Source organism: Hyla sarda, chromosome 1 (assembly GCF_029499605.1).
Source record: "Hyla sarda isolate aHylSar1 chromosome 1, aHylSar1.hap1, whole genome shotgun sequence".
Classification (NCBI taxonomy): Eukaryota; Metazoa; Chordata; class Amphibia; order Anura; family Hylidae; genus Hyla; species Hyla sarda.
The window spans coordinates 499,504,543-499,519,076 of NC_079189.1; the positions used below are offsets into that span (position 1 = coordinate 499,504,543).

Sequence of the window (14,534 nt, forward strand, 5' to 3'; positions counted from 1 at the left end):
CCGTCCTCCGCCGCAATCCTCTTCCTGATTGCCGGTGGTGGGCGAGTCATACTGCACTCAGCTAATTACTGGCCGCAGCGAAGTCCCGACTCGGCCGGCAATAGGCTGAACGGTAGTGTGACTTTTTTGGCCCTGGCACACTGCCGCTCAGCCCATCGCCGGCTGAGTCGGGACTTCACTGCGGCCAGTGATTGGCTGAGTGCAGTATGACTCGCCGACCACCGGCAACCAGGAAGAGGATCGCGGCAGAGGCCGGAGCTGGTTACCGGAGGAGCAAAGGAAGGTATGTATCTATTTTTTTTTACTGCCGGCAGTATGGAGGACAATTTTTGTATTCTGGAGTTCTCCTTTAACCTAGGTGAGCTAGCAGCAGAATGCACACCTACTAACTTATTAATCAGAGGGTGGATATTTAAGAGACCAGGAAGTGTAGTCTGGACTCTCCCCAGAAGACAGCAGGGTGGCTGTCAGGGAGAGGCAAGGGGTCCTTGCAAGGAGCACAAAGCCAGGCGCTGTGAGTGATTCACACCAGTCTTAGAAGACACAGTAAGAAAAGGTTGCAGGGAACATGTGTTTTTAACTGGCAGGGATTAGCCCACCAGTTTGCAGATAGGGACTGTAAATGTGTAGTCAGAGGGTAGACTGTCTAGGATTTTGTTTGTTCCCGTGTTTGTTTTGTTTATCCTGCAACCTGTGTGAATAAGCCTGCCAAGGAGCCAGTTGCATTAATAGAAGTTGGTGTGAACTTGCTTAATGGAGCTGAAAACATGTTCTTTTGGCTGTGGAAAAGGATGATCCCAGGGCTAACCACAGAGTATAATCTCATAGTACCTACACATTGTGCAAGTGATGCTTAAATCAATCACTGTGTAGAGGAAAATGATTGGCTGCATCACCATATACATAATGCAAGGGGATGTCATTGCAGCACTTCTGGTGGGGAAAGCTTGAGCAGCAACAAGCTGAACGAAGAGTAGTGTTTTTTTTCCACCCCTAAGCTTGCTAACAAGAAATTAAAAAAAATAAGACCAGGAAACCCCCTTTAAATTTGCATTTTCTGTTAAATAATACAGATCATGATAATGCGGATAATATTTAAAAAAGAAAATCTTACCATCCAGATGGGAAGTCCCATATTTTAACAGTACAGTCCATAGATGCAGTCATTAGCCATCGCCCATCAGGGCTGTAAGTCTTAGAAGAGAAAAAAAAATAATGTAATTGATGATAAGAGCTTTGCTTATGTGCACAGTAGGTGTAAAAGATGTAATTGTCCTCACCATATCATTTATCTTTCCATTGTGTCCTGGGAACTGTCTCACCAGCTTACACGTTTCAATATCAAAAACTTTAATGCTGAAGTCATCCAGGGCAACTGCCAACATACCGCTGTCATGACAAGATTTATTCAGCATTAGATGATGACATTTATACATGTCCTTTTCTCCATTATACAGCATTATAGCATTTATAGGATGAGCAAATTACTTTTCACCACTTTGATGTGTACATGAAGCTTAATGCAAAAAAGAAATACACTAATACTAATCATATCATTTACCTTTCTCTATGGAGCAAGGAGGATGTAGGACATACTGCAATGTCTATTGTTTGCATCAACTGTTTGGACTTAAACTTCCAAAATTTCATGAGCTTGTCGCTGCCAACTGTGATTGTCATCTGGTTTAACCCATCAACAACAACCCCTCTGACGGAGCCATCATGAGCTGTAAGAGAAAGCCATACCAATTTAAATATACCACATACATTTAGCCCATAACCTGAATGCTAAAGACAACAGTGCTGGGTGTTTGGCTGCCAATAACGAAAGCATCCAGATGGGCCATAAGTATCGGCGGGGGTACGACTCCTGGCACCCTGTAAATCAGCTGTGTGAAGAGGCCACAATGCTTGTGCAAACACCAGTCTCCTCAATGTCAATCAGCTGCCTTGCCCTTGATAAGGCCCTATTCACACGGACCAATTGTTTTCAATGGAATTCTGCTGCACCACACACACACACACACCAGAATTTCAGTAGCAGAAACTTCAAATTCTGGACTTTGCAGAAAGAATGAACACGTCAACTTCTTTCTTTCGGAATACAGTAGATGTATTAGTTTCTATGGAGACGAAGCATTTCTGAGAAGGCCTGCAGAGTGTCCATACGGAATTTTTCCAGATGGAAATTCTGCCGTGCGAATAGAGCCTAACACTTTCTCCTGAGCTAACAAGAAGATCACAGATTTTGCATCATTTCTTGGTGAAAAGTTCTAGAATTTCATGAAATATTTGAAAATTTTACATTTTTCTAACTTTGAAGCTCTACTTGTAAGGAAAATGGACATACCAAATAAATTATATATTTAATCACATATACAATATGTCTACTTTATGTTTGCATCATAAAGTTGACATGTTTTTACTTTTTGAAGACAGAGGGCTTCAAAGTTTAGCAGCAATTTTCCACAAAAATTTCAAAATCAGTTTTGAAGTGAATTTGAGGGTCTTTGTGTTAGAAATACCCCATAATGGACCCCATTATGAAAACTGCACCCCTCAAAAAATTCTAAATGACATTCAGAAAGTTTGTTAACCCTTTAGGTGTTTCACAGAAGTAGCAGCAAAGTGGAGAAAATTCAAAATCTTAATTTTTTACACTAACATGTTCTTATAGACCCCCCCCCACATGTGATCCCATTTCGGAAACTGCACCCCTCACAGAATGTAATAAGGGGTGCAGTAAGCATTTACACCCCACTGGCATCTTTGGAACAGTGGGCTGTTCATTTTCAGGGACCACTGTTCAAAAAATCTGTCAGACACCTGTGAGGTGTAAATGTTTACTGTACCCCTTATTACATTCTGTGAGGGGTGTAGTTTTCAAAATGGGGTCACAGTAAAAGCTCTTTCTCGTAGCCCTTATTTGTGTGTGTGTGTGTGTGTGTGTGTGTGTGTGTGTGTGTGTGTGTGGGGGGGGGGGGGGGAACGACAGGATACTGATGTGTATATGCCACTAGGAGGCGCTGACACAAGGAAAAAAAAAAGTCGGCTACTACCTGGCAGTATATATCTGCCCACCTGCCACGAGGAACTCAGTTGTGTCACAAAGCAGTAGGAGAAGCCAACAAGAAGGAGAGATGTCTGAAGGACCCTAGAAGGAATCCAGGTTAAAAAAAAAAAATAAAAAAAACACGAACCGGAAAAGAGAATCCGGGCAGGACATGAAGATATGGGTGGGTACTGTGTCCCCCCAATGAAGGCTAAGAGAAAGATTTTATGGTGAGTACAAAAAAAAAATCTCCTTTTCTCGGTCGCTTCATTGGGGGACACAGGATACTGATGGGACGTACCCAAAGCAGTCCCTGGGGTGGGAAGTAATAACTGCCAGAGAAGGTAACACAGTCCTGAGACTGAACCCAGTCTGTCTGCAAGGCTTGCTGGCAAGACCCTCGGCCAAGAGACAACCGGGGCCCGGAAACAGATCATCTGGAAGCTCCACCACCCATGTAGATGGCCCAGGAAGCCAAAAGGAAGAGGCCGGCTGTAGCAGAGACCGGAGACCTATAGGCCGCAGAAAGACCGGAAAAGGTAGTCTTTGAGGCCTGATGCGAGAACCCCGGAGGAAGAGCGGACTCAAGAGTTTGACTCTGAGCCCTAACAGCGGCAAAAAGAAAAAACAGAGAACCAGGTCCATGCATAATGTCAAATTGGCTAGACTGGCGCAATCCGACTGACCAGAAAGAGGAGGAGAAGGGAAGTAGACCGGCTGGACAAGGACCTGAACGCCCAGAGAAGAGTATCACAGAATACCAGAGTGACCGGACATGGGAACTGGAAGTCAACCTTAGAGTGTAAGCATGCCATCTTCAGCAAAGAATTCCAGAAGACGTACTGCCATGTTGAGACAAGAATAGTGTGGGCGAGAGAGACAACCCGACAAAAGGGGATTGCTAAGAGATCTGGGCAGAAATGTCATGCCTGCCTGAGACCAACACATCACTAAGGCCCCAAGGAAGGGAAAACAATCCCAGACATGAAGGCATGCCACCACCGCCTAGGAGGGTGCCTAATATAGGAGGACTCCCCGCACCCGCCAACACAAGCGAAGAGGGGATGGACAAGGAGAAACAAGCCTTGAACCCGTCGATCCAAACAGACCAGAAGAGGACTCAAAAAACCATCCCGTCAGGACAGAAACTGAGAGGGAGACCGAGGGAGCTAAGCTGAAAAATGCCAGAACCATGCAACAGATGGAGACCAGGCCGGCTATAGCCGAAACATACATGACTTAAAAACTCCTCCAGCAGGGGAGGGTGCCATGGTCGCAGAAGCAGCAGGAGGTCACCAAAAAATGGGAAAAGTGCCAGACTGCAATAGTAGGCTGAACATGCTAGACACCACCCCATGGTAAAGGGTGCACATACGGGTGACAACAGTAACCCTAGGAACTCTGCGACAACATACCGAGGTATGGAGAAACCATCTGAGTCCTCGTAAGGATGTTGACCCGGGATACTTGTGTGGATAAAGATATGACTACGCATGCAAGAAAGGAGCGAACAAATCATAATAAAGCTGTAGGAGGTACGTCCCAAAGGGGGACGAAACCTTTGGTCCCCCCAAACAAAAACCAGAAGCCATATCCACAGAGCAATCCTGGCCCATGTCGGAAGGCATGAGGGGTTGTTGAACACACCGTGTTGCCTTACAGGCCCCATTCCAGAACAGAGTTGCCCAACTGCAGCAGAAGTGCGGAAATGAGACCGCATGAAAGCCCAAGTACGCCCCCTGAAAACAGGGAAGGTGGGTGGCATAAGTGCAGTGTCCACAGCATATGTAGGGACACAGAGACTGATACCGCACGGTGGTAGTGGGGAACCAGGACTACCGCCACGCAAAGCAGCAGGCATAGAGCAGGTGTCCGGCAGTAGTGAAAGCAGATGGAGCACCTACCTGTGAGCCAGAACGATGCTGGGAGCAGTTACGCCACCTGCGAAAGGAGAACAATGACTGCAGCTGTTTCTGTGAAGGTCTAAAAAACCTGCAGAACACGCTCCCAGCCTACCCCAAACAGTGCTACAGACAGTATGCAGTAGAAAGCATCTGAACTGCAGGCACAGGTTACTGATGTAGGATGCAAGTGGTGCAGGAAACCATGCAGACACAGTCTGGCTTATTGGAATAAGGGACGATGAACATACAGAGTTCCTGTTTCAGGACAGCACACCGAAAGTCGGCTACCGGACTTCAGCAGCAGGAGCGGCAGGTATGGGGTAGGTGACCTGGAAATTAGGAAGTCATGCTGACGACCGCTTGGTGTACTGGAATAGGAAGTCCTGAATTACATAAGGACACTCATCCAAACACCTCACATCGACCGTGGGATACATGAACCGCAGCAGTAATATAGCAGGAATTAACCTGTTAAGGACGGCGGGCGTATCCATACGCCCCCGTTTTAAAGTCCTTAAGGACTGAGGGTGTATGGATACACCCGTGGGAATTCCGGTCCCCGCCGCTAGCCGGTTGGGGACCGGACCGGGATGCCTGCTGAAATCATTCAGCAGGCATCCCGGCACATTACCGAGGGGGGTCCTGAGACACCCCCATGTCGGCGATTGGAGAAAATCGCATGTCAATTCAGACATGAGATTTTCTGCTATTCCGGGCTGATCAGGTCTCTGGTGACCCGATCACCCAGAAAATAGGGATGATCGGAGCTGTCAGTGACCGCCCCGATCATCCTGAGGGAAAGGAGCGAGATTGGAGTGCTGCGATCTCCTCCTAACCCCTGCCATTAGTCAGAACTGAGTTCTGACCAATGGCCATGCACGACAGGGGGTTGCCATGGAAAGCTCCCGCTCTGCCCACCCCTGGATGTCGGGCAGAACAGGGGGAGAAGATGGCGGCCGGTACCTGGAAAGAAGATGCTGTGGGGACCGCCGATCATCGCTGGAGACTGCAGAGATCAGCGGCGCAGTTGGGAAGCGACGGTAGGGGGGGAAAAAGGAAGGGGGCAGTAAACAATATATACTGCTGCCCTTCCTAGTGGTTGCTAAACTGCAACTCAGAGCATGCCCAGACAGTCAAAGGCTGTCTGGGCATGCTGGGAGTTGTAGTTTTGCAACATCTGGAGGGTCACAGTTTGGAGACCATTATTACAGTGGTGCCCAAACGGTGGCCCTCCAGATGTTGCCAAACTACAACTCTCAGCATGCCTAGTCTGCCCAGGCATGCTGGGAGTTGTAGTTCTGTAACATCTGTCCCTTCAGATTTTGCAATTTTCATGACAATTTTTTAAATTGCTGCTATACATTGAAACCCTCTAATTTTTTCTAAAAGTAAAAATAAGGAGATTTTTTTTGTACTTACCGTAAAATCTCTCGCTTAATCTTCATTGGGGGACACCTTACTGATGGGTATATGCTCTTGCCACTAGGAGGCACTGACACTAGGAAAAAAAAAGTAGTCTCCTCCCTGGCAGGATATACCCACCCTCCTGCAGTGAGGTAACCAGTTTTGTCACAAAGCAGTATGAGAAGAAAACCAGGAAATACGTCCGAAGGACCGTAGAAAGGAATCCCAGATAATAATCCAAAAACTGGAAAAAAAAGACCGTAAAAAGATAAAGAAATGGGTGGGTGCGGTGTCCCCCAATGAAGACTACGAGAAAGAGATTTTACGGTGAGTACAAAAAAAATCTCCTTTTCTCGGTCGCTCTTCATTGGGGGACACCTTACTGATGGGACGTACCAAAGCAGTCCCCAAGGGTGGGAAAAAACATCCACCAGAGAAACTGAATCAGTTCCGAGTCTGAACACACGATTCCACAAGGCCTGCGGACGCGCCCCCAAGGCGGAGACCAACTAGGCCCAGAAACTGAGCTCCCGGAAGGTCAAGGAGATGGACCAGGATGCCAAGGAAGGCTCGTCCTCTGGAGAGACCCAAGACCCCTGGGTCATACAGAGAGACAAGAACCCTAGGAAAAAAAGGAAGATGTACTTCAGCGACGGAGAGGTCCGGAGCATGAGAGCAAGCCGCAGACTTAGAAACCCCTGTCCCAGGGGCCTTCCATGAGCACCTTGTGGAATGCGGAGAACCTGAACGCCCTCAAACCCGGGAGGACATGGAAGAAGGAGCAGCCAACACCCTGAAAAAAAAAAAAAAAGGGGGGGGGGGGGGTTTGAGGCATCTCGGATATCAGAGAAACCGACAATGAAACTTTAGTTTGTAACTGGATTGAACACTGGCTCATGGATCGTACCCAGAGAGTGGTGGTCAATGATTCGTACTCTGATTGGTCCCCGGTAATTAGTGGTGTACCCCAAGGTTCAGTACTGGGCCCGCTGTTGTTTAATTTATTTATCAAAGATATAGAGGATGGTATTAACAGCTCTGTTTCTATCTTTGCAGATGACACCAAGCTTTGTAGCACAGTACAGTCTATAGAGGATGTGCATAAGTTACAAGATGACTTGGATAGACTAAATGTCTGGGCATCCACTTGGCAAATGATGTTCAATGTGGATAAATGTAAAGTTATGCATCTGGGTACTAATAACATGCATGCATCGTATGTCTTAGGGGGGATTAAACTGGCAGAGTCACTGGTAGAGAAGGATCTGGGTGTACTTGTAGATCACAGACTACAGAATAGCATGCAATGTCATGCTGCTGCTTCCAAAGCCAGCAGGATATTGTCATATATAAAACGAGGCATGGACTCAAGGGACAGGGACATAATACTCCCCCCCTTTATAAAGCATTGGTACGGCCTCACCTGGAATATGCTGTTCAGTTTTGGTCGCCTGTTCATAAAAGGGACACTGCGGAGTTGGAAAGGGTGCATAGACGCGCGACTAAACTAATATGGGGCATGGAACATCTTAGCTATGAGGAGTAATTAAAGGAGTTACAATTGTTTAGTCTTGAGAAGAGACGTTTAAGGGGGAATATGATAAACGTATATAAGTATATAAATGGCCCATACAAAAAATATGGAGAAAAACTGTTCCAGGTTAACCCCCCCCCCCCCCCCCCAAAGGACGAGGGGGCACTCCCTCCGTCTGGAGAAGAAAAGGTTTAGTCTAAAGGGGCGACACTCCTTTACCGTGAGGACTGAATTTATGGAATTGTCTACCTCAGGAACTGGTCACAGCAGGAACAATTAAAAGATTTAAAACAGCGTTAGATACATTCCTGAAACAAAACAACATTAATGCTTATGCAGAATTATAAAACTACATCCCTTTCCCTTATCCCCTTACACCCTTCCCTTCAATTCCCTGGTTGGACTTGATGGACGTATGTCTTTTTTCAACCATACTAACTATGTAACTGAAGATGTAGAGCTTGCTTGGAAGACGAAGCCCCTGAACAGCAAGGAAAAGAGACGTCCGTAAGAGTCCCCGGGCGACAACTTCCAAGAAGAAGTGAAGGGGATTGGAACAGAAAAAGCCCGCCCTGACAAAGGGATCGTGGATGAGCTGTGGCCGGATCACCACCAAAGCCCAAGACCTGAACCATCACCAAGGCCCAGGGAGCCTCCGGAAAGGAAGGCATGCCACAGCTTCCTAGAACAGAGTCCCAAGGGGACCAATAGTCATAGACTCCAGGTGTCCAAGCGGACCAGAGCCCTCTGAAGAAACAGGCCCCCAGAACGGGAGCGGATGGAGAAAGAAATGAGAACCCAGCTGGGAGCCTCAGAACCTGGGCACAGGAAGGATGATTCTAGAAGACTATGGAGTCAGTGAAATACAACTGACACACAAAGGGGAAGGAAGAGCACACTCCTCCCAGGTAGAAGGGACAAGGGGAGAGAGCTAAGGCTGAGTGAGCACCAGTAGACAACCAAAAGCAGAGAGAGAGAGCCAGGCTGCGAAGGTGGACAGCGAGCACACAAGCCTAGACAGGACAAGGCTCTGTTGAATGCTCCCAGCAAAAGCAAAGGTCCCACCAGATACTTCAGCTATATAGTGGGCACAGCGAGATGGCATCATCCAGGTGACAGGAAAAAACTCAAGACAATAGTCCCTCCAGAGTAGGGAAAACAAGGGCGGTCAAGAGGAAAAGTCAAGCACCGACCCATGTCAAGCACCCAGATTCCCACACCCCCGTGGAAGGGGATCGGAAAAAAACATGCCAGGCGCAGTAGGAACAGGGAAGTGCTGCCCCACAGCCACGGAACAAGTACTGGGCGAACGGGGCCCCCAGATGCGGCATCGCTGCCTGGAAGAGCCACCCTGAGTCCCAGGTGGGATCATAATCCTGTACGCAGGAACCAGGAAAAAAAACAGACGTGTTGAGAGCCCCTCCAGACCGAGCCAAGGGGAAGACCGAGTCGCCCCGGACGGAAAAACCCCGGAAGGAACACCTGGAGGTACAGGGAGGGGCTGAACCGACTGTTTGCCCAGCAGGCCCCATAGTCAGAACAGAAGTGCTCAACCTCCGCAGAGCTGCGGAAACAAATTCACCGGAAGCTCCGAGGCTTACCCCACCGAACAAACGGGAAGGTGGGCACTACACTTACATAGCGGTCTGAGCACCTGTAGGAACACAGACCAGGGTACCCCAGGACAGCCATGGATACCAAGACTGCATACACGAACAAAAACTGCAGAAAACACAAGGGACGATCAGGAAAGGAGGTATGCCTCCCGCAGACCAACAGGGCAATCCAAGAGGAGAACAGAGTGACGCTGCTGATGCTGAAGAGACTTACAGACAGAAAAAATCCCAAGAACTCACAGGTACATGTTCTATAGAACTGCACCAGAAGGAGAGACACCAGACTGCAGACACGGCAGCGGCAGCAACGGGGAGGCAACCAGGTGGAGCGGAACACCATGCAGACACAGTCCGACTATGTGGGAAAGGGACCGTGGCTATACCGAGACCTGCATACGGAAACCCATAGTGGAGGGAGACATCAGTCCGTAGACAGAGTAGAAGGGTGGAGAGAGAGAGAGAGAGAGAGCAGCCTGTAGACAGAGTAGCAGGCATGCAGAGAGGGACTTGGCCAAGTAGGCAACCCTGAAAAACCAGCATGTGAAGCATTGCAGAGGGTCCACGGGGCAACCTGGGGTGACTCACGAGAAAAACGACATCATGGCAGTGAGAACCTGAACCACCGTCCACAGGGACAAGGTATGGTAGGGAACCCACCAGGCGGTCGGTGAAAAGGGAGCAGTCAGGATAACTGTGCACCTTTGTCAAAGGTGGAAGGGCGGGGAAGCTGTGAAACCCCGCCCCCTATAAGAAAGAGGGAAGCAGAGACACCGTGGAATGCATCCCTGCATTCTCCAGCCGCGGATACATCAGAAGTGTGATGTATGACAGGCGGTTTAGGTAACCATGCAGACTACTGTTCGGCATACTGGCATGGGTTCACCGAAGACAACGATGCATCCAGTCAGCACCCTGCACAGCAGTGAGGAACATGAAATCCAGTCGACCATACATCAGCCGTGTGAAGTGTGACAGGCGAAGTAGGGAACCAAGCAGACCACCGTCTGGCTTACTGGAATGGGGAACCAAGCAGACCACCGTATGGCTTAATGGTATAGGTCTGTAGGAGACAAAGACAGAGGGTCCGTAGGACACATGGGTCAGTTCTCCAAATACCGCACTCAGCAGTGGGGCATCCTAACTGCAGCCACAGAGACATCAGCCACGTGACAGGCGGCAGAGGAAACCATGCAGACAACTGTCTGGCTTACTGAGATGGGTCCAGAGCATACCACAAGTCATTCCATCGGACACCTCGCACAGTAGTGAGGTACCGGAACTCCAGCCACAGATACATCAACCGGGTGATATGGGACAGGCGGTGTAGGAAACCATGTAGACCACCGTCAGGCTACTGGTATGGGTCCATAGTAGACCATGAGTCATAGGTCCATAGGATACATGGGTCAGTTCACCATATACCACACTCAGCAGTGGGGTATCTGAACTGCAGCCACAGAGGCATCAGCCGTGTGACAGATGGCAGAGGAAACCATGCAGACCACTGCCTGACTAACTGGTATCGGTCCCAAGTAGACGAGGCACTCCTTCGGACACCGTGCACCAGCAGTGAGGTACCAGGATGCCAGTTGCTGACACGCAGCTGAGGGATGAGTTAAAGGCGAGGCTACTGTGTGTCACAGTTATATCTGGCCCAGACAGGTACATTCCCATGGGTACCTTGCGCTGGATGTGAGGATCCGGAGCATTAGATGCCTAACCTGCAGAGAAGGGGTCATATAACATGACATTCCAAGAACACCTCAGGATGGGCGGCCAGCAGACATGACAGATGAGGGACCTCCAAGGAGACCTGAGTGACTGTCAGGAACGCCAAAGAGCTTGCACCAGGTTAGGAGTAACAATGCAGAAGTAAGGACGCCAGAGGGATACCCATGTATAGCGTATGACAGGTCACCATCCAGGGTGTCCCTAAAGCTGCACTAGAATAAAAGTGCAAGACAAAAAATAAACCATTGAATGTTGGGACCAGAACCAACCTGGTAATTGGTTCTAAAGGCACCAAAACATCATCCAAAAATGAGGAAATGGTGAAAATGAAAGAAAAACAAAGATAAAGTTCCTACATATAAAATTAAGAAGAATCTGCCGGGAGCTGTAAATCACTGGCTAAGTCAGTGCATAAGCTTCAGCAATGCAGGCGTCGTACCAGTAAAATGCCCATTCTGACCGGTCTGTTCTCCCGGCCATAGACAGATTCCACTGTAGACAGAAAGTTGAGGGATCACCGTATAAGGCATCTCGCCCCAGTTAGCGGGGTACTGGGAACTGGTTGTCTCATGAAGAGACAATAGAATCAAACTGCAATACAGGTGTTGGCCACAAGATGGTGGCAAACACCAACAAATGGTTTGAGTGACCAAGAAGAAATGCATGTGTATATATAAATACATATATAAAACACATACCCCTACACACGGTCCCTTTTTTTTTGACTCAGGAAAGCAGACTCCGGCCCACACATGGCGCAAGGCACTCCACGAGAGCCGACCATAAGCGCAGGGATTATCCAACGGAGGGGCGACGGCTAACAGCGGGCTACAATAGCCTGTCATGCCGCCGCTCCGGAGCTCCCGTTGGCAGCAGCCGCGGGAGCTAGGAAAACAGTGTCCCGCACCGACCCCCGCACAGAGAGGGGGGGGGGGGGTGTACGGGGCGGGTGTGGGACAAGAGTACAGTAATCCGCGCGCGAGTCCACCGGAGGGGTGACGGCTAACAGCGGGCTATAATAGCCTGTCATGCCGCTGCTCCGGAGCGCCCGTCGGCAGCAGCCGCAGGAGCTAGAAAACAGTGTCCCGCACCAGTGTGAGGTGAGATTGCGGTTCGGTTTTTGCATGGGTTTGGAGATCTCACCTCACACCGGCCCCCGCAACAGAAAGGGGGACGGGACAAGAGCACAGAGATCAGCGCGCGAGTGGGGAGGAGGAGCTCAGGGACCCCGGCTCGAGCGCCGAACAGTGGATGAAGAAGGGCGGCGCTGTACACCGCTGTCCATAGAAGGTGTGCTGCATTAAGTCCTGTGGAGGGAGCCGCTGCAAAATGCCGGCGGCTGCCCTCCACAGGACACCGAACGTATAAAACACAGTCCCCCAGAAGAACCCCCCAACATGAGCCCCCCCCCCCCCCAATAAGGACCCAGAATAAAAGAGAGAGGGTTAACGCCTCGTGGCCTGGACCCCAAAAATCTGCCCCAGTAGTAGGGCCCATGGTCGCACACAGAGAGGGGGAGGGGGGTTAGAGAGGGGGGGGGGGATTCTCACCTCAAACGCCACATACTCACCCTCGAAGTCTTCGACCAGCTAGTGCCACCTGCCTTTTGCAGACATGGCGAACAGGAGCGAATGGGGGACCCGGGGTACACCGCCAGGCGCTGGTTGTTGGCAAGGAGGGGTTAACGGGTCATTCTCATCCAATGCACCGTGCCCCTAGCTCGCATGTGGGGGATTAGGCAGCACCATGCTAGAAAAAAAAAATAAAAAAAGGGAGAGAAAAACTAAACTTTAGCCTAAAACTAGGAAAATAACAGAGAAAAAAAGACAGGGTCTGGGGAGCTCCCCAAAACCATGTCTGGCCTCCTATGACATTAGATAAAACTGGTTACCTCACTGCAAGAGGGTGGGTATATCCTGCCAGGGAGGAGCAGACTTTTTTCCTAGTGTCAGTGCCTCCTAGTGGCAAGAGCATATACCCATCAGTAAGGTGTCCCCCAATGAAGAGCGAGAGAGAAATGTCTATTTTATGATGCCAACATAAAGTAGACATATTGTATTTGTGAATCAATATAAAAGTTATTTGGAATATCAATTTTCTTTACAAGCAGAGAGTTTCAAAATTTGAAAAATGCAACATTTTCTAAACTTTCATGAATTTTCACCAAGAAAGGATGCAAGTAACGACAAAATTTACCACCAAAATAAAGTAGAATATGTCACAAAAAAAACTCTCAGAATCAGAATAATCGGTAAAAGCATCTTAGAGTTATTAATGCTTAAAGTGACGGTGGTCAGACCACTGGGTACCAGACCACTGGGTACCAGAACTCCCACCATGGGATCGACAGGATTATGGTAGATGACCCGATGGAGTAGTAAACCATGCAGGCCACAGTCTGGCCGACTGGTACAGGGTCCCGTGAACACACAGGTCCACTCCAGCGGGCAACCCACACTGAAGGTGGGGCCCTGAACTGCTGCCACGAGTGCTGCAGATATACGATGGGTGGCGTATCTGTGTAGGAAACCATGCAGACCAAAGGCTAGCCAACCGACACAGGGTCCAGTGCAGATGTTGGCACACCCCACTAGACACCTCACATTAGCAGTGATACAGGAAACTCCAGCTCTGTACGCAGCAGCCTCATGATGGGAGACTAGCAGTTGTGGAACCAAGCAGACGACTGTCTGGCTTACTGGTATAGGGGAAACTCCAGCCCTGTGTTCACCGTGTATGCTAGAGACCATGCAGACCATTGTATGGCTTACTGGTATAGGGTCTATTGTACATGCTGGAGACCATGCAGACCACCATCTGGCTTACTGGTATAGGGTGCATTGTATATGCTGGAGACCATGCAGACCACTGTGTCTTACTGGTATAGGGTCCATCGTATATGGTGGATGTGGCAGACATGTGAACTGTGATTGGAGAAGGGATGCAGACCACAGTCTGGCTAATTGGTACAGTGGCTACTGCACCAATAAACCTCGCCCACCCTGGGTTACTGGAATTCTAGCTGCAGGTGCAGCATAAATGTAATAGGTGACCGATGGCGGCGGAAACCAAACTGAATGGATTGTCTAATACCCTCCCGGGAATGAGACGTGCTTAGGCATGGAGAAGGGAACAGCTCGGAAGGACTCCTCAGTTTCTGCTACAAATGTATTGTTATCAGTTGGGGGACCCCATCGGTTTTCTGCCCTTATACAGAGGGACTAGAAATCCGCCACTGTTGCAGCAGACATGGCATGGCCACTGACAGTAGGGAAAAGAACAGTCAAAGGATG

The 14,534-nt window shown here is 49.2% G+C and overlaps 1 protein-coding gene across 1 annotated transcript in view; it reads right to left on the reverse strand.

The window, feature by feature from the left end:
• WDR36 (WD repeat domain 36) overlaps nucleotides 1–14,534 on the reverse strand; it is a 61,779-nt gene that overhangs the window by 11,009 nt on the left and 36,236 nt on the right. Inside the window, exons 14-16 of the mRNA XM_056537475.1 lie at nucleotides 1,562–1,727; nucleotides 1,281–1,389; nucleotides 1,115–1,194 (exon numbers count right to left, since the gene is read on the reverse strand). Of these exons, the coding sequence (XP_056393450.1) occupies nucleotides 1,115–1,194; nucleotides 1,281–1,389; nucleotides 1,562–1,727 (355 nt within the window). The remainder of the gene's footprint in view (nucleotides 1–1,114; nucleotides 1,195–1,280; nucleotides 1,390–1,561; nucleotides 1,728–14,534) is intronic.